Source organism: Phyllobates terribilis, unplaced genomic scaffold, assembly GCF_046119375.1.
Source record: "Phyllobates terribilis strain yellow unplaced genomic scaffold, ASM4611937v1 Scaffold_3__8_contigs__length_932513732, whole genome shotgun sequence".
NCBI classification, from domain to species: domain Eukaryota; kingdom Metazoa; phylum Chordata; class Amphibia; order Anura; family Dendrobatidae; genus Phyllobates; species Phyllobates terribilis.
Window position 1 is genome coordinate 242,324,978 of NW_027362763.1, and position 23,367 is coordinate 242,348,344.

Below are 23,367 nucleotides of genomic sequence, written 5' to 3' on the forward strand. Positions count from 1 at the left end.
CTCTGCAAGCCACGTATTCTGACAACGCACTCTGTTGCCGGCTCGTTACTGCTGATCTGAGCCGGCGAGAGCGCACTGTCTTTGTGCACATCCCAATGACAGAACAGGGACTAGCCCAGTTGCTGAAACAAGCGTCACTGATGACATCTCGTTTCAGGGAGGGTGCTGGAGCTGCGGCAGTGACCACAGCCTCTGCCCCTGGGATTCTCAAAGGAAGCGTCACGTAACGTTAAAGGATGTCATCTACTTTAGACATTCATGGTGTTTGAGTTGCCATAGATGTCTAAAGTGAGGAAAACCTTTTGGGCAACTTCACACAGTTCTAAAAAACACCACTGCAGTTTGTGATGCAGATTTTTGGATCAAAACCAGAAGTGAACAAGGTAAAAGAAAAGGATGTACAGCCATGTAAAATTAGGGTGCTACACAAGTATTGGAGATCATTTTAAAGAAAAAGAAAAAAGGCAATACTCCCAGCTATTTGCATACTTATATGAAGATATTGAACATTTATTGTAAATATATGAACAGAATACTGGACAACCATTAAAAACAAATAAAAGCTAGAGGAAAACAATCTATCCGTCATGGCATAAGATGAATATAAGTAAGCTCAGATGCAAGAATTATGATATATACTTATAAACCAGATTCAGATAATCAAATTATGCAAGAGACATGTCCATATAATATAAGATAAAATATCTGAGACAAAAAGTGCATACGATAAGGTTAGGACATGAAAACAATATAACAGAGACTGTGGGTGAAGTATAAGATGTAATACCAATATCCAATACAATCAAGTATAATATAGAGGGTAGAATGTAACAAGAAACAACATCAATATAACATAGTAATTGTAATATTGGTAAACCTAAACCTATAGTAAATATTTGTGAAAAAATTAGATAAACTATCAAATGTCAAATAAAAAATATGACAAGAAAATATACAAAACCCATAAAACCTCTAGGTGCAAGATTATAGTGCCATAGGTGTAGACCCCACGTGTATCGCTGCTAATAGCAGCTTCATCAGGGAAAAAGTTGATTCTCTCCTACAGGTTTTGGATTTCACATTATGATGGTTTCTTGACATATTTTTTATTTGACATTTAATAGTTATCAAATATGCTGCAGCGCACACCACTTGTCAAATGTTGCTGATTCACTAAGAAGCATTCGTCTTTAAATAAATCAGGTGCCTCACACTACATCTCACTCCCTCCTCAAGACCGGTGTGAAAAACGCTTGTCTTGATTAATCGGGGCCATTGTGTCAATCATACCTGAAGGTGAATGGGGTTTAAAGAAAATATTGAATTGCTGAGGTTTCTTATTCATTTTGCTTCTCAAAGAGTTAATAAAAAGTGATCAAAAAGTTGCATGTACCACAAAATGGTGCCAATGAAAACTAGTTTGTTAAGCAAAACATAATCCCTATCACAGCTCTCCTGAAGGAGAAAAGTAAAACGTATGGCTCTAAGAACATTGCAATATCCTGCAGTGCGAAAATAAAAAAAGTCAAAAAAGATGGTTTGTCATAAAGAGCAAAACTTTCTGGGACACCAAGGAGTTAAATAAGACATCTAGGCAGTGCTGAAAACATAAAAAGACATTACTGTAGGCAATAAAGCATTGTAAATGTAGATAAAACAGAAAATCAAAGTAATCGAAGTGGAAACTGCTGCTGTGCCCCTATGGCCTCTGAGTCACATCTTATGTAGATGAAGCATCCACTCCTAATTCCACAACATCTGTAAAGAATCAATGTGCTCCTGATACAGTACGGATCCTGCACTTTATCCATGTCGTGGACAGATGCAGATATGGACAGCGCCCGCTGTTATCTGCTACTGTTCTCCCCATTCAGGCACATGCGACAATGCAGACACTGTGCGGAGAAGTGTTTGCTTTTCTTGGATACAATACACCAGGGTCCCACTGTAGAAGTCTGTCTCTGTTCCAGGAGTTTAGTTTACAATGTGGGATCCTACAAGCAGGTGTTCAGAGACAGATTTGTGGAAATGGCCAGCTGCTATGTATTGGATTTCTCATGGAGTATATTATTTTAACCACTTAGTTACAGATTTCTCACTCTGTTATTCCATTTCATCTGTACTTTTCCAGTTTTATATGCATTATCAATTTTACAATATAGGTCACAAAACCTTATCTGAGCCATAAAGAAGGACCCCATTAAACAATGGAATGTATGTCGTATACAGTACAGACCAAAAGTTTGGACACACCTTCTCATTTAAAGATTTTTCTGTTTTTTAATGACTATGAAAATTGTACATTCACACTGAAGGCATCAAAACTATGAATTAACACATGTGCAATTATATACTTAACAAAAAAGTGTGAAACAACTGAAAATATGTCTTATATTCTAGGTTCTTCAAAGTAGCCACCTTTTGCTTTGATGACTGCTTTGCACACTCTTGGCATTCTCTTGATGAGCTTCAAGAGGTAGTCACCGGAAATGGTCTTCACTTCACAGGTGTGCCCTGTCAGGTTTAATAAGTGGGATTTCTTGCCTTATAAATGGGGTTGGGACCATCAGTTCTGTTGTGCAGAAGTCTGGTGGATACACAGCTGATAGTCCTACTGAATAGACTGTTAGAATTTGTATTATGGCAAGAAAAAAGCAGCTAAGTAAAGAAAAGCGAGTGGCCATCATTAATTTAAGAAATTAAGGTCAGTCAGTCCGAAAAATTGGGAAAACTTTGAAAGTGTCCCCAAGTGCAGTTGCAAAAACCATCAAGCGCTACAAAGAAACTGGCTCACATGAGGACCGCCCCAGGAAAGGAAGACCAAGAGTCACCTCTGCTTCTGAGGATAAGTTTATCCGAGTCACCAGCCTCAGAGATTGCAGGTTAACAGCAGCTCAGATTAGAGACCAGGTCAATGCCACACAGAGTTCTAGCAGCAGACACATCTCTACAACAACTGTTAAGAGGAGACTTTGTGCAGCAGGCCTTCATGGTAAAATAGCTGCTAGGAAACCACTGCTAAGGACAGGCAACAAGCAGAAGAGACTTGTTTGGGCTAAAGAACACAAGGAATGGACATTAGACCAGTGGAAATCTGTGCTTTGGTCTGATGAGTCCAAATTTGAGATCTTTGGTTCCAACCACCGTGTCTTTGTGCGACGCAGAAAAGGTGAACAAATGGACTCTACATGCCTGGTTCCCACCGTGAAGCATGGAGGAGGAGGTGTGATGGTGTGGGGGTGCTTTGCTGGTGACACTGTTGGGGATTTATTCAAAATTGAAGGCATACTGAACCAGCATGGCTACCACAGCATCTTGCAGCGGCATGCTATTCCATCCGGTTTGCGTTTAGTTGGACCATGATTTATTTTTCAACAGGACAATGACCCCAAACACACCTCCAGGCTGTGTAAGGGCTATTTGACCAAGGAGGAGAGTGATGGGGTGCTACGCCAGATGACCTGGCCTCCACAGTCACCAGACCAGAACCCAATCGAGATGGTTTGGGGTGAGCTGGACCGCAGAGTGAAGGCAAAAGGACCAACAAGTGCTAAGCATCTCTGGGAATACCTTCAAGATTGTTGGAAGACCATTTCAGGTGACTACCTCTTGAAGCTCATCAAGAGAATGCCAAGAGTGTGCAAAGCAGTCATCAAAGCAAAAGGTGGCTACTTTGAAGAACCTAGAATATAAGACATATTTTCAGTTGTTTCACACTTTTTTGTTAAGTATATAATTCCACATGTGTTCATTCATAGTTTTGATGCCTTCAGTGTGAATGTACAATTTTCATAATCATGAAAATACAGAAAAATCTTTAAATGAGAAGGTGTGTCCAAACATTTGGTCTATACTGTATATGGCGATAACATGAGAAGACACTACAGTAAATGGGATATGCTAACTCTTATAAAAATTGTTAGCTATTAAAATAAAGTTGTGGCCAAAAATTTGAGACCGACACAAATTTCGGTCTTCACACAGTTGGCTGATTCAGTATTTTTCAATCTTTAAGTCAGATGTTTCCATGGTTACTGAAGTACAATTATAAGCTTTTCATATCTTTTTACACTATTATTGAGAAATACATCAAGTTTCTGTACATATTTACAGCGTTCACGCTCATTTTTCAAGACTGTTGCATTTCGGCTGACATGCATTTTCCAGATGTCCCAAACATTTCCCAAAAACTCCTGATAAGTGACATTGTGCGAAACGCGCGGCCAGCCACCTTGATTTCCCCTTTCCTTGGATGGTATTATGCATGTGATTATTTTGTGCTATATTCTCATTTTATAGTTTTTCGCAGTCAATGACACCAGCTAGAACATATGTATATTTATTGTCAGCATATTAATTGTTTCATAATGAATTAATGTTCTGTAATACTGGCTGACATTTTGCGCTCTGCAATTTATATGATATCGTATATTGCTCTATCTGCTGGTGTCATTTACTGGTGATCACCGCATCCTTCTTTTCATATAGGTGTATGCAGTGGCATGTGAAAGTTTGGGCACCCCTGGTCAAAATTACTGTGATTGTGAACAGTTAAGCAAGTTGAAGATGAAATTCTCTCTAAAAGGCCTAAAGTTAAAGATGACACATTTCTTTTGTATTTTAGGCACTGAAAAAATATTGGCATCTTTGACATTTTAAAAATTACAAAAAGGAAAATGGGCCAATACAAAAGTTTGGGCACCCTGCATGGTTTGTACCTAGTAGCACCCACTTTTGAAAGTATCACAGCTTATAAACGCTTTTTGTAGCCAGACAAGAGTCTTTCAATTTTAATTTGAAGGATTTTCATCCACTCTTCCTTGGAAAATTCTTCCAGAAATGTTCCCTGCGCCATTGGCTGCAACACAACCCCAGAGCATGATTGATTCACCCTGTGCTTAATGGTTGGCGAGATGTTCTTTTCCTGAAATTCTGTGCCCTTTTTTCTTCAGATATACCTTTGATCATTGTGGCCAAACAGTTCTATTTTAACCTCATCGGTCCACAGGACTTGTTTCCAAAATGAATTAGCTTGTTTAGATGTTCTTTTGCACACTTCTGACGCTGAATTTTATGGTGAGGACGCAGAAGAGGTTTTCTTCTGATGACTCTTCCATGAAGGCTATATTTTTGCAGGTGTTAGGTACTGACCTGAATTGGAATAGTGGTATTTTAACCACTAGGGGCAGCACCGGCAGGTAGCATAGTCAGGGAAAGGCAGAAGTCGATACACAGGAATAGTAGTATAGTCTTGAAGGATTTAGCAGGTTGCGTAGTCAGGAAAAGACAGGAATCGGTACACAGGAACAGCAGTATAATCTTGTATGAGGGAGCAGGTGAAGGGAGAGCTTGAGTAAAGGCTGGGAGCTCAATAATCTAGCAAGGAAGGAGGTGCCAAGCCAGGTTTAAATAGGGTGTTCAATCAGAAACTCACAGGATGAAGCCAATCAGGAACAACATAGGGTGGAGCGGCTCAGGAACAACACAAGTAATAGAATCTAGGTAAGCCAGGAACTGTCTAGCAAGCTGAATAGCGCAGAGGGAAAAACTGCCGTCTGGTGCACAAGAGCTGCTGGTTTTGAGTCCTGACAGCAGGTGTCTATGAACAGTAAAACAATGTACCATAACTCCAGGGTCTGCTAAACCTTTCTGAAGGTGGTTTGCAGTCAAGCGGGTGTTCTGATTTGCCTCTCTAGCAAACCTTCAAGCCGCTCTCACTGAAATTATGCTGAGGAAAGGGCAGCTTGAAAAAACTTTGCTATCTTCTTATAGCCTTCTCCTGCTTTGTGGACCTCCACCATTTTCATTTTCAGAGTAATAGGCAGCAGCTTAGAAGAACCCACGGCTGCTGTTTTTTGGCACAAGGTTAGAGGAGGCTCTAACAAGCCATGACCCTAACAGGTTAATTAAGGTTTGAAACCTTGGTCAAAGTTATCTGAGTACACAAATCTCCAAGGGTGTCCAAACTTTTGCATTGGACCATTTTCCTTTTTGTATTTTTTCAAATGTAAAAAATAACAGACTTTTTTTTTATTTATCCTAAGATACAAAGGAAATGTGTCATCTTTAACTTTAGGCCTTTTAGAAATCATTTCATCTTCAATTTGCTTAACTGTTCACAATAACAGTAATTTTGACCAGGGGTGCGCAAACTTTTATGTGCCACTGTATATGTAAATTACAGTATTTATTTATATTTTCAGTTGCATGGTACAATACTTTGGAGTTTCAAGCTGCTCCACCCTTTTCTCTTTTTTTCTGTTTCTTTATGTTGTGTGGATCCTTTGTATTGCATTTTAAAGCATATTTTTATTGTTAACTGTCTAATAAAGTGAGTGTTTTTTTACACTAACGAACAGTCGTAATAATGCTTTTTTGATAGGTTATTCACAGTATTTGATGTTCCAAACAGTCTGAAGGTGCTTAGTCAGAGAAAATAACTATAGGAAGCACAGGTATTGGACTGCAGAGGACTATGATAAAGTTATTTTCTCTGATGAAACCCTTTCAGACTGTTTGGGACATCTCGAAGAATGATTGTCCAAAGATGAAAAGTGGGTGGACAAACAAAAACCCATAAATTGTGATAAACTACAAGCATTGATTAGACAAGAATGGTTTGCTATCAGTCAGGACCAGAAGCTGATTTCCAGCTGCCAGGGTGAAGGGCAGAAGACATTTAAAGGGGTTTTCCCATAAACAAATTACATTTTAATCCATACATCTTGGAATAATAAGTTCCACAATTAGATGTGTAAAAAATGTTCCTGTGCTGAGATGATCTTATAAATGTGCCCCTGCTGTATACTGTGTAATGGCTGTGTCTGACCGTGCAGGAACATGGTGTGATCATACCACATCTCCTGGGCAGGGGGGAAAGAAAAAGAGTATACAGACAGGACAGCAGGGGATCACAGCTGATTATTTATGTGAGGTAAAAACATTTCCCTGCTTGTTTAAAAACATGTTTTGCCTCACAGAAAGAATCAGCAGTGATCCCCTGCTGTCCTGTCTGTATACTCTTTTGTTTCCTCCTCGGCCCAGGAGCTGTGGTATGATCAGACCATGTCCCTGTACGGTGAGACACAGCCATTACACAGTATAAGTATTTATAAGATTATCTCAGCACAGGAGCATTTCTTTTTAACACAACCAACTGTGGAAGTTATTTTTATTCAAAGATCTATTGATTAAAATGAACTTTGTTCTTGGGACAATCCCTTTAAGACCTTGTACCAGTCTTATATTTATACTGAATCGTTCATCACAGATTTATATATTTGGCATGTAATGAATATTAATAGGGTGAAGGACATACCATTGTGGAAGGAGACCGGCTTGTGAAGATGAGCCTTTCAGGGTGCCATTGTTCAGCGTAGCTTGGGCTAGTTTGAAAGCAGCTGTTATTTTTCTGTTTGGATAAAATTTCATTAAAACTAGTCAGCATTTGTGTTTGGCATCAGCATAAAAGTAAATTGAAAGTGGCATTCAGGATAACACAAGTTTTCATCTATCCACACAATTGAGTCCTTAAATTGATGGTGGACAGACTGATGAATCTCTCACTGAACACCAGAATGGAGAACTTGTGTCACCTACATATTTACTACAACCCCATTCAAATGGAGGACAAAAGTCCCTGTCTTAAAGCACCTATACACATTAGACTAACATTACCCAAGCCTGCCAAAATCAAAAGGCTTGGCCAACAGTCTAATGTGTATGGAGGCTTCCTCTCCCAAAACAGATGATGTGGGGGAAGCTAAGGATCTGGCATGTCCGATTTCGGACTGCTAATTCTTTTTTTCTCGTTGATATAAATCATTGTCAGAGAAGTCTTTCAGCATCTCTCTCATAGAGAACACAGTGACACCTGGCAGAGCAAGAGCTACTATGCATGGAGGGTCAGGAGATAGCTGCCAGAGCAATGATCAGCCGAACCCTCGATCGGCCGTCACCTATCAATTGTGTATAGTAGTTAGACCTCCACCGACCTACAGCACTAGTTATCACCTATCCTGCAGATAGTTGATAACTATTAGCGACTGGAATACTGTTTAAACAATTGAGTGAAATAAAAATATCATATTAATGAACACTTCACGAGGTGTGCTGGTTAAGAGAATTCATTTTAAAATACTCTGTTAAGGAGTTTCTAATTTGTAACCTTCATTGACTAGCCTGGATGGAGAACAGTTGCAAAAAATGCCTCTCTATGATGGATCCTTTACTTTCATCTAGTTACATAGCCAGCATATTATTTCAGTAGGAAGCATGTAATTCTTGATTTTTCCTAAAGTGGTGCTCTAGCTATTTTATTTAACTAGGTCCAAAATTGCAATGGTTTCTTTGATCCGGTGAGGAATTACTAACTTACTAGTCGTCATATTTCCTGTTTACCTAGAGAGTAATGATGCATTGAAAATAATAATGGTTCCATAATAGACTAGTTCAATACAACGAGGAGTCAACCAGAGCAGAATCTCGGGTTTAATAAGTAGTTTATGACTACAGTAATCATCAATCTCAAAGAAATAAAATGCTGTGCAGAAATTTCTGTGATTGCACAATTTATCTGAATGAGGCTTACATTATTCTAGGCACAAGCTGCAGAAATAATCCCATTCACATGTACAGAACAGACTTCTGCCGCCCGTGGACGTTCCCATATTGTTGTTTCTGAATTTCACTTTCTAGTAGCAGGAAATTAACAAAGTTTTATCTCATTCAATTAACATTAATTTTTATCAACGTGGAACTGGTGATATCTAAGGCAGAATTGTACTGAAGCTTGTGCTTCCACTCAAGGAATTATCTCAACATCCAATTATGTTATGACACAGGACTTTCTGTGATCAAGGTTGACCTTGAGGGTTGTTCCTCATGGAAATACACATGGTTGTGCCCAGTTTGAATGCAATGTGCAATAAGCAGGTGGCCTAAATCCAATTATATAACCCATTCACTAGAATGTTTCTCACTGTACACAAAGCATGAGGGTTATTCTCATCATAATATATTAAAATTACAAAATGCTTGTGTTTTGCAATGGAGGAATTATCAATTATAGTGTTTACTTGCTGCCTATGTTATCGGCCTCCTCTGCGGTCTTATCAGCGGTGGGCTGTCTTGCAGGCAAGAAAAACAGCATTCAGAAGTGCTGCTCTGCAGTCGGCTTCAGTGCCTTTGGGCTCCTCTAATGCTGCAGAGGCAAGCATGACTCTACTTGCAGCATTGGAGAGCACACAGTTTGGGCTGGAGGCAAAACCATGCCGATGGTCAAAACTGTCAATCAGGAGCGCACCCCGTTCCAGGAAGCAATAAGCTGGGAAGCTGGGGGCAGTGTCCTCCTGAAGAATGATGTTGAGAACAACACTTTAATTGTATCCTACTGTGTCACCAGATTTCACAATACAAACAGTATATGTTATTAAACAGATCCCTTAGATCTGATGAGGCTCATGCATTTACTTTTAAAATCCATGTAAGAATGGCTGTATCATCCTGATATTAAGATGAGCATTTTAGGAGTAAAGCTATAGATTAAAATAGCCCATGAGACCAAGTGTATTCAGTCTCCACACGCTCAGCCTGACAGCTGCAGCTTGTATTGAGCAGTGTGAGATCCCAGCAGGAGCAGGGACACTGAGGAGCTATCAATCAAGCTAGCTTAACATAGCTTTCATAAAGGATTATGCAGCTCTTCTGACAGAAATTAGCATTCTTATCAAGTGTAAGAGATCCATTCAATAATGTACATAGTTTGCATTGTGAAATCTGGTGAACGATCATCTTTAAAGCAGTTTTCTGGTTCTATTTCAATAGAGCTAAATTACCACTCCTCACCATTTTAAATATAATAGTTTGCTGTTAATGAATAAGAACATTATGGTTTACATGCGGAGGCTGAAAACAAGCATATTGCAGCTAGTCCTGCTAGTAACTGACCCACTTGACTCAACGGTATCCAGTCTAGGCAATGCTCTGTGAGTTCGATGCATCAGCAGAACAAATCTTTGTATCAGTCTGGAATAAAAGCTTGTTTAGCTCCTTGTACTACAAAGTTACAGAAATGTTCATATGCACAGTGATTAATCTTGATTTACATAAAAGCAGAAAACGCTCTTTAAGGTCAGTTTCAGATGGGTGTATTTCACGGTCCACATACTGATCACGGCCTCCAGACCTGAATTTGCAACATTATATGAGTCTATGAGGCTGTAAGTCTGGTCGAGAGACCAATGATCAGTTGAAGCATTCTGGCTGATGTATGGTCCATGAAATACGCCCAACTGAATCCAGCCAACTAGACATTGCAGCAAAAATTGTTAAACTGTGAAAATATCTATGAAAGATGTAAATTATATTAATTTAAATACCACTCTCTTGATTCGATTCACTTCCACTTAGCAGATTAGTCATTTTGTGGAGATGTAACCAAATATAAGAAAGTGATGTAATGATGAGATGCTCACCTTATAATATTTCTTTTTCCCAGATATCGGAAGTTCTGTAGACATACTCTGAATGGAGGAAAAAAGAGTAATGAGCTGGACACATGATTGTACCTGACCAGTATCAGGATGTTATATTTAATATTTATAGTCAAGACATTTACCTTTTCAAATTCTCCAATAGAAATTAAGTGCAAAGTGAAGACATGTAATTTATAAATTAACAAAATGTTCTACTAATGCCTCGATCCCATATATTAAGGCACCTAATGCCACAACCGACGCCATACATAGGATCACTGGTGATTCTGGCTTATTAGTTGTGCAGAACTTGTTTTAGAACCAGTCCAATAAAGGTTTTTTAATTGGGCTGTAGACACCGGATCGGTGCAAAGCATTTTCATTGGTTGTGTCCAGCTCGAGAACAAGACAACTTGGCAGACAGACTTCAGACCCCAGCCTTATATACAGATATGGTATAGCAAAGCTGAATTTACTTATTTGCACTGTTCACTGGCACAAGGCTGAGTTCACAAGATGCATTCTTGATGCCTTTTTTGTGAGACTTTCTGAAAACGCAGTAAAAACACAGCAATTTTACAGTGTTTTCAAAAAACTGCGGCAAAAAACACACATTCGGAACACATCGATTGAGCAAGACCCAAACTGAAATAAAACTGCAGATTTCTGGAAAACTTCAGAGGATATCTAAAGTTATCCACTGTTGTAATAATGTTTTAAAGGGGTATTCCCATCTCCAAGATCCTATCCCATTATGTAGTAGGTGTAATAATAATAATAATAATAGCAAATATCTCCAATAAGAAATGTAATATAGTATTTTTGATTCGCTATCTCTCTTACCTCATGTTCAGGCATCGCAGGACCTTAGGTATCCATGGTAACGACCACTAGCATCTAGCTAACTAACTGTGACTTTATCAGTGGACGTAACCATGGATACCTAAGGTCCTACAATGCCTGTACATGAGGAAAGACATAGCGAATCAAAAATACTATACTACATTTCTAATTGGAGATATTTGCTAATATTATTATTATTACACCTACTACATATTGGGATAGGATCTTGGAGATGGGAATACCCCTTTAAGTTTCTGAATGAGTAATGATTAAAAGTATGTTTGTTGGTCAACATGTCATAAACTGTATTACTCTGCCAAAAGTAGACTATCAGTTATACAGAAAAACGAATGCAGCGCAGGACTGCCAACAAATACCGTTTTTGTAAATCACTTTTATTAGTGATTTTGCATAGAATAGCAGCACAGACTTGCTGTAGGCTTCTGTCTCCACTGCTATATCACATCTTACAGTGCTGAAAGTGGAAACATAGGAAACAGCAAGTGTCATGGGATGTCATGGCTTCTTTTTCCATCTACTGTAGTGTGGGAGTAGTGGAGATGGTGTTCCACTCTCTGACACCCCAAGTGGTTAAAAGTATTTTATAGTAATGTATGTTATCTGAAAGCAAAACCCCCTGGGGCTGCAGTGTAGTCTAGACAGGGTTAACTGTAATGGCTGGCCCAGATTGGAGAGGGGAGAACTGAGAGTTAGTGTCAAGTTCAGAAAGTGCCAAGTTCAGTTAGAGAAGTGTGGTGAAGTGATAGCAGTGGTCATATGCAGGGGGCTGCTAGGGACAACATAAGCATGTTACTTGGGGCAGTGGATTGCCATCGAACCATTCCGTGCAAATCCGTCTGTCGGCCTTGGGACCTCGAGATGGGTGTCTGGGCCTTTGGGCATACTAAGCCTGCGATGCTGCAGGGAAAGATGGACTCAGACTCTCAGAGTTGGAAGGCAATGGAATCTGGCTACACTGCCTTAGGTGGAGAAGAATTCCTAGTGCTAGAGGAGTTAGCGAAAGGGATGCTCTTCCCAGACCGAGAACTAGGGCTGAAGTTATCCGGTGAGTCCGGTACCTGTGGGAGAGACTGTAACCAGCTGTGCCCTATCCTACCTGCTTCAGTGTATTGACCGTAAACTACTCTGTAAAACTGTGACTGTTATAAAGCATTTGGTGACTCCTGGACTGTGTGCTATGGTTCTGGAAGATGGAAGCTTGGAGCAAGCGGAGGCCTATGGGCCACAAGTGAGTGTGAGGCACACCACACATAGCAGCATACTGGGATTGGGACACGATTTTCCTGTAGTGTGCCAGAACGTGCAGGAGCTACAGCTCGGCCTCGACTACCTCGCTCAGGCATCTTACAGTAGCCGCTGGTGTATAGTATATTTATGAAAATGTCCACGCCCAAGGATGACCACCAACTCATTTGAGTTTTCCTACAAGCATATTAGTGCGGTTGCTCCACTGTAATACATTAAAAAAGAATTTTGCAATTAAGATTTGTGCAGATTTGCACTCAATTTGTCAATCTGTAAATGTAAGATTTAAAGAAACAGTGCTACTTTTAGTCATAGGATATGTGTGACTTTTGTCCATGGCCTATGTCTACAGTAATGGCCAAAAGTTTTGAGAATGACACCAAAATTATATTTTCACATGATCTGCTGGCCTCTGGTTTTTATTAGTGTTTGTCTGATGTTTATATCACATACAGAAATATAATTGCAATCATATTATGAGTACCAATAGGTTATATTGACAGTTAGAATGAGTTAATGCAGCAAGTCAATATTTGCAGTGTTGCCCCTTCTTCTTCAAGACCTCTGTAATTCTCCCTGGCATGCTCTCAATCAACTTTTGGACCAAATCCTGACTGATAGTCCATTCTTGCATAATCAATGCTTGCATTTTGCCAGAATTTGTTGGTTTTTGTTTGTCCACCCGTCTCTTGATGATTGACTTACAAGTTCTCAATGCGATTAAGATCTGGGGAGTTTCTAGGCCATGGACCCAAAATCTCTATGTTTTGTTCCATGAGCCATTTTGTTATCACCTTTGCTTTATGGCAAGGTGCTCCATCATGCTGGAAAAGGCATTTTTGGGCGCCAAACTGCTCTTGGACGGTTGGGAGAAGTTGCTCTTGGAGGACATTCTGGTACCATTCTTTATTCATGGCTGTGTTTTTAGGCAAGACTGTGAGTGAGCCGATTCCCTTGACTGAGAAGCAACCCCACACATGAATGGTTTCAGGATGCTTTACAGTTGGCATGAGACAAGACTGGTGGTAGCGCTCACCTCTTCTTCTCCGAATAAGCTGTTTTCCAGATGTCCCAAACAATCGAAAAGGGGATTCATCAGAGAAAATGACTTTGCCCTAGTCCTCAGCAATCCACTCCCTGTACCTTTAGCAGAATATCAGTCGGTCCCTGATGTTTTTTCTGGAGAGAAGTGGCTTCTTTGCTGCCCTCCTTGAAACCAGCCCTTGCTCAAAGAGTCTCCGCCTCACAGTGCGTGCAGAAGCACTCACACCAGCCTGCTGCCATTCCTGAGCAAGCTCGGCACTGCTGGTAGTCCGATCCCGCAGCTGAAACAGTTTTAAGATACGGTCCTGGCGCTTGCTGGTCTTTCTTGGGCGCCCTGGAGCCTTTTTGACAACAATGGAAGCTCTCTCCTTGAAGTTCTTGATGATGCGATAGATTGTTGACTGAGGTGCAATCTTTGTAGCTGCGATACTCTTCCCTGTTAGGCCATTTTTGTGCAGTGCAATGATGGCTGCACTTGTTTCTTTAGAGATAACCATGGTTAACTGAAGAGAAACAATGATACCAAGAACCAGCCTCCTTTTAAAGTGTCCAGTGATGTCATTCTTACTTAATCATGACTGATTGATCGCCAGCCCTGTCCTCATCAACACCCACACCTGTGTTAATGGATCAATCACTAAAACGATGTTAGCTGCTCCTTTTAAGGCAGGACTGCAATGATGTTGAAATGTGTTTTGGGGGTTAAAGTTCATTTTCTGGGCAAATATTGACTTTGCAAGTACAGTAATTGCTGTTAAGCTGATCACTCTTTGACATTCAGGAGTATATGCAAATTGCCATTACAAAAAATGAAGCAGTAAACTTTGGAAAAATTACTATTTGTCTCATTCTCAATACTTTTGGACATGACTGTAGTACTCTTTTCACTTTCTAACCCCTTTTTTTAAATACCTTTATTAGATTTAACACCTTCCCGACATAGGACATAATAAAATGAGCTGCATCAGGTGCAAGTGTAAGGAGCAAAGGGCTTTTTCAAAGGGCTTTGAAAAAAAATGCAGGTTGGAGAGTTCGAAACACGTAAGCTAATCCTGTTTTAACCATGGAATCTGTTTTTATGGAATAAAGTTTTGTCTGCTGCATTTCAGAAGCTGGAATTCCTCCCTTTTTTTCCTGCATAAGGTGCAGGTGTAAGGAGCAGACTCAGGAACTGCTCCATGCTCGAAAGGTTGCAAGCTGCATCACTGAGCTCTAGCTAACTCTGACCGCTGCTGTTTAACCATTTGGATGAATGCTCTCAATTTATGAAAATAATTTTTAAATGTTTCTGTGGGCTTATTTAGATGCCCGACCTACCTCACACCCCCTCCCTTTGTGAAGGACTTCATGAGAGATAGTTATTTTCCTACACACTGCAATACTGCAGTGTTGCAGTATACAATGAAAGCGCTATCACAGGTTTAAGTCCCCTAAGTACAAAATAAAATAAAAAAGTTTGTATCACTCCCTTTTTGCAATGTAAAAATAAATAAGAAAATAAACATACATTGCATCTTCTCATCCGTAACAGTCTGATTTGTCAAAATGTAAAATTATATAATGCATAAGGTAAACACTGTAGCTAAAAAAAAAATCAAAAAGCCAGATTTGTAATTTTTCAGCCATCTCTCATATATCAAAAAAGTGAAGTGATCAAAACATTGTAGAGCCTCCAAAATAGAACAGAAAAAAACTGCAGTTCACCACGCAAAAAAACCCCACAACACAGCTCTATTGATGGAAAAATAAAAAAGTTATCAGAAGATAAGATCTTATAAGATGTTCTGTATTTTTTTAACGAATAAAACAACAAGTTTGGTATCAATATAATTGCACTGACTTGGAGAATCATATTTACAGGTAATTTTTAGCGCACAATTAATGCAATTAAAACAAATTGCATGGTACATTGCATGGTAAAATGAAAGGTATCTTTCAAAACTACAACTTGTCCCTTGAAAAAAAGCCCTCATCAATGGTAAAATCAAAAAAGCTATTGTTCTAGGAAGAAGGGGAGGAAAGAACAAAAGTACAAAAACAAAAATTGGTCACAGAGGTAAGGGGTTAATGAAACTGAATTGGAAAGAATACTTTTTATTCCCAAGAAACAGCCAATAAATTATGATCCGATCATATACTTTATTGTAAAGTAATGGGATCTGACAAGATTTGTCAGGATCTAGGCACCCTTAAGAACAGAAGCTATAAAGCTAATATGAATAGAGCTTTATAGAAACTTTCACCCCAAGTCAAGCAGCTTGCTGTTCATACTCACTTTTCCTTAATCTATAAATGGCTATTGCTGTCCAATATTATGGACTGTAAAATCTGCAATGTAACAATACATGAGCTTTACAATGTGATACCATGTAGTAGCAGAATATGGACTTACTCTAGGATGCTGAAGAAGTCATAGATCTCCGTATTTGGAGCCCTTTGCCAATAGGAGACCAATGTATCTGGAAAGAGAGATGGATTAGTCACAGCGCAGCTATGCATGCTCTTGTATCAGTCAATGAAAACATTTTTATTGATTACCCTCAGATATCATTTTCATAATGTGCAGGAAACAGATCAGCAGGCATTTGGTTTCGCTGTGATCAAGTTTGTCAAATCGAAGAGATGACCCGATTAGAGAAAGGGGCCTCATAATCTGTAAAATGAGGAATTGGTTATCACAGACATGATCTCAACATACAACCAGTACTCTTGAGCTAAGAAATGTGAAAACAATCGAATGTCGTCCCTATATACACAAGACGCTGTAATATTAATTGCATGTTTAAAGTCGGCATAAAGATAAAGTAAAGATTACATGCTAACTTTACAATGTTCAAAAAGGAAAGGAGTAACATTGAAGGAAAAAAGAACATCGAGAGTTTTGCAGCTACTAGGCCTTAACACCTAACTGCTCCTGCACATCTCACTGGCAGCCTATATACTATGACTAGAAGGTTAATAAATGTATCATCACTGAGGATCTGACTGCTGAACCTCCACCAATCTCAAGAACTGGGTGCCAAAAATAAAGTCAATGGAGGGAATAAGCATGTGCACCTATGACTATAGACAGCACATGCTCACTATCACATCATTGATGCAGAGGACTTTGGGAACCCCATTCTTTTAGTTGGTGACGGTCGGGCAGTCACCCCGACTTATGGTCCCCCTAGTGGCTGTGTGGTCTACTACTATGTGTTGTACGCTCTTGATCAGATCACAAGATCAGATATTTTCATTATAAAGTCATGGGATCTAACAGGATATGTCGGGATCTAGGCACCCTTAAAAGTACAAGGCATGAAGCTAATAAGAACAAAGCCTTAAAGAAACAATTATGCACCTTGCACTTCAGTTAATTTTCATGTAAAATTTTTTATAACCAAATCACTTGGAGTAATTAAGAGATAACCTGCAAGCAAATCATTGACTTGTCATAAAATACATAATAATGCAGCTTGCTAAAGTAAAGACAAAAAAATAAAACAGAATGTGGAAGAAAAAATATGTCAGGGTGGTCTCCTGTATTACTATGCAAAACACTGAGAACAGAAATTGTTGCGCTGCCTGCCATGAGATCTCCTGAAAAAAATAAAGGAGTATTCAGAAAAATAGAAGTATGGCCAAAACCAACTAAAATCAATTGCTTAAAAGAAGTAGCCCTGCACCAATGGCCTAAATGAACTACATTATAACTGGTCCCAATCTCTTCTCATGTTCCTCATTTACAAATTCTCTCACTGCAGGTAATGCTCTAACTGTGTTCCCTGGGGTATGGTAATAAAGTGAGATGCTTCTATTCCTCACTAGGATTGGAGGTAAACTTTCACCTTAAGGGGAGAAAAAAGCTGGCATGCAGAGACATGTAGGCCAGATAATGCTCCTTTTGAAAAATGTATGTGAGCAGCCTCTTCAAATAAGGGGTAGCAATCTTAGAATTATATAATTACCCTTGCTTTTCACAAGACGTAGGATAAAGCCAAAGCAAAATCTTCTCTTAAAGGAAATTACTGTACCTCCATTTGTAGACAGCAATTTAAAGATCATTGCCCCTCATCAGTGCACAGAGAAAGAGCTGTCTGCAAACTGAGTTAATTTTCCTTTTGAAGAAGCTTCAGCTTTTGCTTTATATCCTAAGTCATTTGTCAAGACTCTTTTATGGGTTATTGTAAACTCCTTGGACTGCTAACTAATCGGGGGCACAAGTGACCCTTTATCAGTTACCACAAACAGTATATACCTAGACATACACATTGGAAATCTGTCTGCTGAACACTTGTTTAACTGGCACCTATGTATTTGTATCCTATATGATGTATACAACAGTCTCAGAGTCTCCTATGTGATGTATATATAGCAGTTACAATGCTTCCTAAGTGGTATATACAACAGTCTCAGTTTCTCCTATGTGATGTACACTGCTCAAAAAAATAAAGGGAACACTTAAACAACAGAATATAACTCCAAGTAAATCAAACTTCTGTGAAATAAAACTGTCCACTTAGGAAGCAACACTGATTGACAATCAATTTCACATGATGTTGTGCAAATGGAATAGACAATAGATGGAAATTATTGGCAATTAGCAAGACACACTCAATAAAGGAGTGTTTCTGCAGGTGGGGACCACAGACCACATCTCAGTATCAATGCTTTCTGGCTGATGTTTTGGTCACTTTTGAATGTTGGTTGTGCTATCACACTCATGGTAGCATGAGACGGACTCTACAACCCACAGAAGTTGATCAGGTAGTGCAGCTCATCCAGGATGGCACATTAATGCGAGCTGTGGCAAGAAGGTTTGCTGTGTCTGTCAGCATAGTGTCCAGACGCTGGAGGCGCTACCAGGAGACAGGCCAGTACACCAGGAGACATGGAGGGGGCCGTAGGAAGGCAACAACCCAGTAGCAGGACCGCTACCTCCGCCTTTGTGCAAGGCGGAACAGGAGGAGCACTGCCAGAGCCCTGCAAAATAACCTCCAGCAGGCCACAAATGTGCATGTGTCTGCACAAACGGTTAGAAACCGACTCCATGAGGGTGGTATGAGGGCCCGACGTCCACAGATGGGGGTTATGCTCACAGCCCAACACCGTGCACGACACTTGGCATTTGCCACAGAACACCAGGATTGGCAAAGTCGACCCTGGCGCCCAGTGCTCTTCACAGATGAAAGCAGGTTCACACTGAGCACATGTGACAGACGTGACAGTCTGGAGATGCCGTGGAGAGCGATCTGATGCCTGCAACATCCTTCAGCATGACCGGTTTGGCAGTGGGTCAGTAATGGTGTGGGGTGGCATTTCTTTGGAGGGCCGCACAGCCCTCCATGTGCTCGCCAGAGGTAGCCTGACTGCCATTAGGTACCGAGGTGAGATCCTCAGAACCCTTGTGAGACCATATGCTGGTGCGGTTAGCCCTGGGTTCCTCTTAATGCAGGATAATGCCAGACCTCATGTGGCTGGAGTGTGTAAGCAGTTCCTGAAAGAATTGAAGCATTGAAGCTATGGACTGGCCCGTCCGTTCCCCAGACCTGAATCCGATTGAGCACATCTGGGACATCATGTCTTGCTCCTTCCACCAACGTCACATTGCACCACAGACTGTCCAGGAGTTGGCGGATGCTTTAGTCCAGGTCTGGGAGGAGATCCCACAGGAGACCATCCGCAACCTCATCAGGAGCATGCCCAGGCGTTGTAGGGAGGTCATACAGGTAAGTGGAGGCCACACACAATATTGAGCCTCATTGTGACTTGTTTTAAGGACATTACATCAAAGTTGGATCAGCCTGTAGTGTGTTTTTCCACTTTAATTTTGGGGGTGACTCCAAATCCAGGCCTTCATTGGTTAATAAATTTGATTTCAATTGATGATTTTTGTTTGATTTTGTTGTCAGCACATTCAACTTTATACAGAACAAAGTATTCAATGAGAATATTTCATTCATTCAGATCTAGGATTTGTTATTTAAGTGTTCCCTTTATTTTTTTGAGCAGTGTATAAACAGCAGTCATAATGCATCCTATGTGATGTATTCAACAGACCTAGTGTCTCCTATGTGATGTATATACAGCGGTCTCAGTGTATCCTATGTGATGTATACAACAATTTGGGTAGCTGTGCGACGTATGCAGCAGTCTCAGTGTATCTTTTGTGATGTATATACAGCAGTTGCAATGCATCCTGTGTGATGTATACACCAGTCTCAGTGACTCCTACGTAATGTATTTACAGCAGACTCGGTGTCTGCAATCTGATTTATATTCAGTAGTCTCAGTGTCTCCTTTGTCATGTATATACATTAGTCTCAGTGTATCCTATGTGATGTATATATAGCAGTCTCGGTGTCTCCAATATTATTTGTATACAGCAGTCTCAGTGTCTCCTATGTGATGTACATACAGCAGTCTCAGTGTCTCCTATGTGATGTATATACAGTAGTATCAGTGTATCCTATGTGATGTATATATGGAAGTCTTGGTGTGTCCTATGTGATGTGTATAGCGGTATCTTAGTGTCTCCTATCTGATGTATATACAGTAGTCTCAGTGTATCCTATGTGATGTATATACAGAAGTTTCGGTGTGTCCTATATGATGTATACAGCAGTATCTCAGTGTCTGCTATGTGATGTATATACTGAAGACCTCCCACTACTTGAATTCTATAAATGTTACATGAGCAGTGATGAATTTCCCACTTTGAGGAGACCTGCAGTGAAATATGTGTCTGGAACAACTTACTGCAGCTAGCCGTTCGTTTCAGAACTAACCATCAAAAAGAGTCGACTGCAGACTGATCAATGGAAATCTGGAGTAGTAGTTGTGAGTAGCAACATAATCAATACCACCTATCATCACAGCCTCACCAAAGAGAAGCAGACCTAGCCATCACATTAGGGGTTAGTTAATTAAATGTTTGACCAAATATAGCAGGTTCATTTTTAAGTTTATAATTTTGTATGGCCCAAGAATGATGTTAAACACATCCAAATGGCTGTTGGCAAAAAAAAAAGGTTCCCTGCTCCTGTACTGGACTGGTATAAAGCCTACTAGAACTATAAAGAAAGCAGTCGGCTTGCCTCTGATCACATACCTTTTCACAGTTTTCCGTCCTCTCGCTTTTCTCATTGGCACTTGGGATAGATTCAAGACTGGCCAGTGAAGCCCGGGAGTCGGCATTATTCCCTGCAGTGATGGCAATGGATGAGAAAGCTGCAGGAGTAAAGTGATGAGATGAGAGGACGCCACAAACACATACAATGAGAAGATCAGATGAGAATTGAGAACACATCTACACACACGTCAAAGAGGAGGTTACATGATGTTGCTGAAAGTGGAATGAATGCTATTTTCTGCAGTACTATCCATACACAGAGCATAAATGTCAAGGATTATACAGTACATCTAGCAAATATAGCAGCCATTTAAAAAAAAAATGGTTTGGTAAATTGTCAAAACAGGTGTGTTCTTACTTTTCTATGCACACCTAGGAACTTTTGTCATAAAAACTGATCTAAAGAAACAACAGAAACAAGCATACTACAGTAAAGAAGTGTCTGACATGTAACAAAGAAGTTTTCCTGCCCATTTCTTCCCCTCAGTTTAGAGGTAATTCTACTAGCAGCTGTAGACTAGACTAATGTAAGACGGGCTTGCAGCCTCACAACCTCATTATAAAGCCTTATTCGCATGTGCGTGAGAAAAAATGGAATGTTTCTTCTTTGGATCATGTTCCTTTTTTATACAATTTTTGTCTGTTTGTTTATTGATTTTACATTTCATCATTTTTTTATGTACCACCCCCAAAAAATAAAACAAAAGGAAGGAGGTTTCCCAAGGGTCTCCTAGCAATAATCCACGGAAAATGGACAGCAAATGACTGCCATCACTGTAAATGCTGAGTTCTGGCCATAATATGGACCAGAGTAGGGCATGTACCTGCTATTTTTATAGGAACGGCACATGGACAACAAATACTGATGTCTGAAAAGACCCTAAAGAGTGTATGCTGAGCAACCAGACATGGCCAGACAAGGTGCCAAGTTACGTCAGTCCCCAACTTGAAATGCATCATTATTTAGATTTTCTATAGAACTTAGATGGAGATGGAGAAGTTCTTGGCAACCCATAATGACAGATTGCTAATGTGATCTTCTGAAGAGCTTTCTTTAGTAGTGGGAGAGATCCAATATTAACCTGCAATGCTACAGTAGATTTTACATTCACTTTGCCCTGCAGGTCAATCAGTAGTCTGTCAATGCACAGCAGACACTGGATGTCCTACTCTTCGGCATCGTCATCCAGTGCAAAGATACAATATGTAAATGGAAGGCAACCAATGTCCTGTAAAGTTGCTACAATAATATAGAGTATAGAATGCAAAATGGTTCTGCATTCCAATAATAGATACTTAGATTAATCTTAACGTCACCACACTTAATTAGGTCCGAGGTGGTATCGGTGTTATCATCAACACTTCATGGTGCCAACCTTTCCTAAACTGCTTGACTACATGATCCAACTATAGTGACTCCCAACACCACAAAGAAAGCCGCCATCATCTGTACTTAAAGTAAGTACGGTCTGAGATCAATTCCGTTAAAGGCAGGAAAATAGACTGGGGAAGAGCAGAAGTTTTGTAAGCCACTTACATGCAATTGTTTTACAGGAATGAAGACAAGTCTCATATTATGATTTGCAATATTTCCTAATAATCCATTCAATGTGCAATTATTAAAAAGAAAAATTTTAGTTACTCTTTCACCTATAACTGTTGTGTGCACACAAAGAATAATACAATTTCTGGTCATTATTTTTCTTGTATCCGGAAAAATCTTTGAAAAGTCGCATAATTTTGGCAAAACTTGAGGCAGCACTAAAATTTTGTGACTTGTGGGGTTACAAAGTTCAGAGCTGGGGCAGGACTGAGGTGTGTCATCAAATTCATGACGAGCGTCGCCAATCGCTATGTCACAAATCTTACCCTAGCAGGGACAGGAGTAGGATTAGTGGCGAAAGGTGCACAAAGGTGGAGTCGGTAAGCCAAACCTCTGACTCCAACTCCGACTCCTTAATTTCCATGACACCGACTCCAACTCTGACTCCACGACTCCGACTCCCTTATACATGGCTCATTTTTAAGTGATAAATTTACTGTAGCACAGATTCATCTCAGCTAAAAGTCTAGACCCTTAGATCAGGAACAGGACAGACATTTATAGGACATTTCATAACTTTCCCAAATTGTTATGAAAAAATATTCCCCACAAACTGCATTGAACTACTGTACCCAATTTAATATAGATTTTAGGAGTTGGAGTTGGTCCATTTTATACCGACTCTGATTCAGACTCCACCAAAATGGACACCGACTCCAACCCCACAGCCCTGCACGCCACCCACCCAACGCTCCTGATTCATGAAGAGGTGTATGCCTCTAAATGAAGCAAGAACATCTTGCTCCAGCACAACTCCTCATCAAGAGCGGCGTGTACAACGGCGTTCTCGATTAATCGGGCACAAAGTATCAATAATTGGAGTGCAGAATTGCATTATTTTAAAATCAGAATTAAATTATGAATTTAGTGGGGCGTGGCTTGGCTGGACATGTGAGCGGTCGCAGGACAGATCAGCTCCAGGAGCATTAGCCTGTAAAAGTCTCCACTGGGCCCTAAATAGTAATAAAACCAGAGATAACATCTCCCTCTGAGCTCCTGTAACCATCCCTGCACAACAAAGG

The 23,367-nt window shown here is 40.0% G+C and overlaps 1 protein-coding gene across 6 annotated transcripts in view; it reads right to left on the minus strand.

Annotated features, from left to right (window-relative positions):
- DOCK10 (dedicator of cytokinesis 10) overlaps positions 1 to 23,367 on the minus strand; it is a 401,433-nt gene that overhangs the window by 60,980 nt on the left and 317,086 nt on the right. For 5 of the 6 annotated variants that reach the window (XM_073674692.1, XM_073674693.1, XM_073674689.1 and 2 more), the window contains exons 35-39: positions 20,722 to 20,840; positions 16,167 to 16,281; positions 16,021 to 16,087; positions 10,476 to 10,523; positions 7,319 to 7,411 (exon numbers count right to left, since the gene is read on the minus strand). In XM_073674692.1, coding sequence (XP_073530793.1) covers positions 7,319 to 7,411; positions 10,476 to 10,523; positions 16,021 to 16,087; positions 16,167 to 16,281; positions 20,722 to 20,840 — 442 coding nt within the window. The remainder of the gene's footprint in view (positions 1 to 7,318; positions 7,412 to 10,475; positions 10,524 to 16,020; positions 16,088 to 16,166; positions 16,282 to 20,721; positions 20,841 to 23,367) is intronic. The other variant, XM_073674690.1, reaches the window with a different exon arrangement.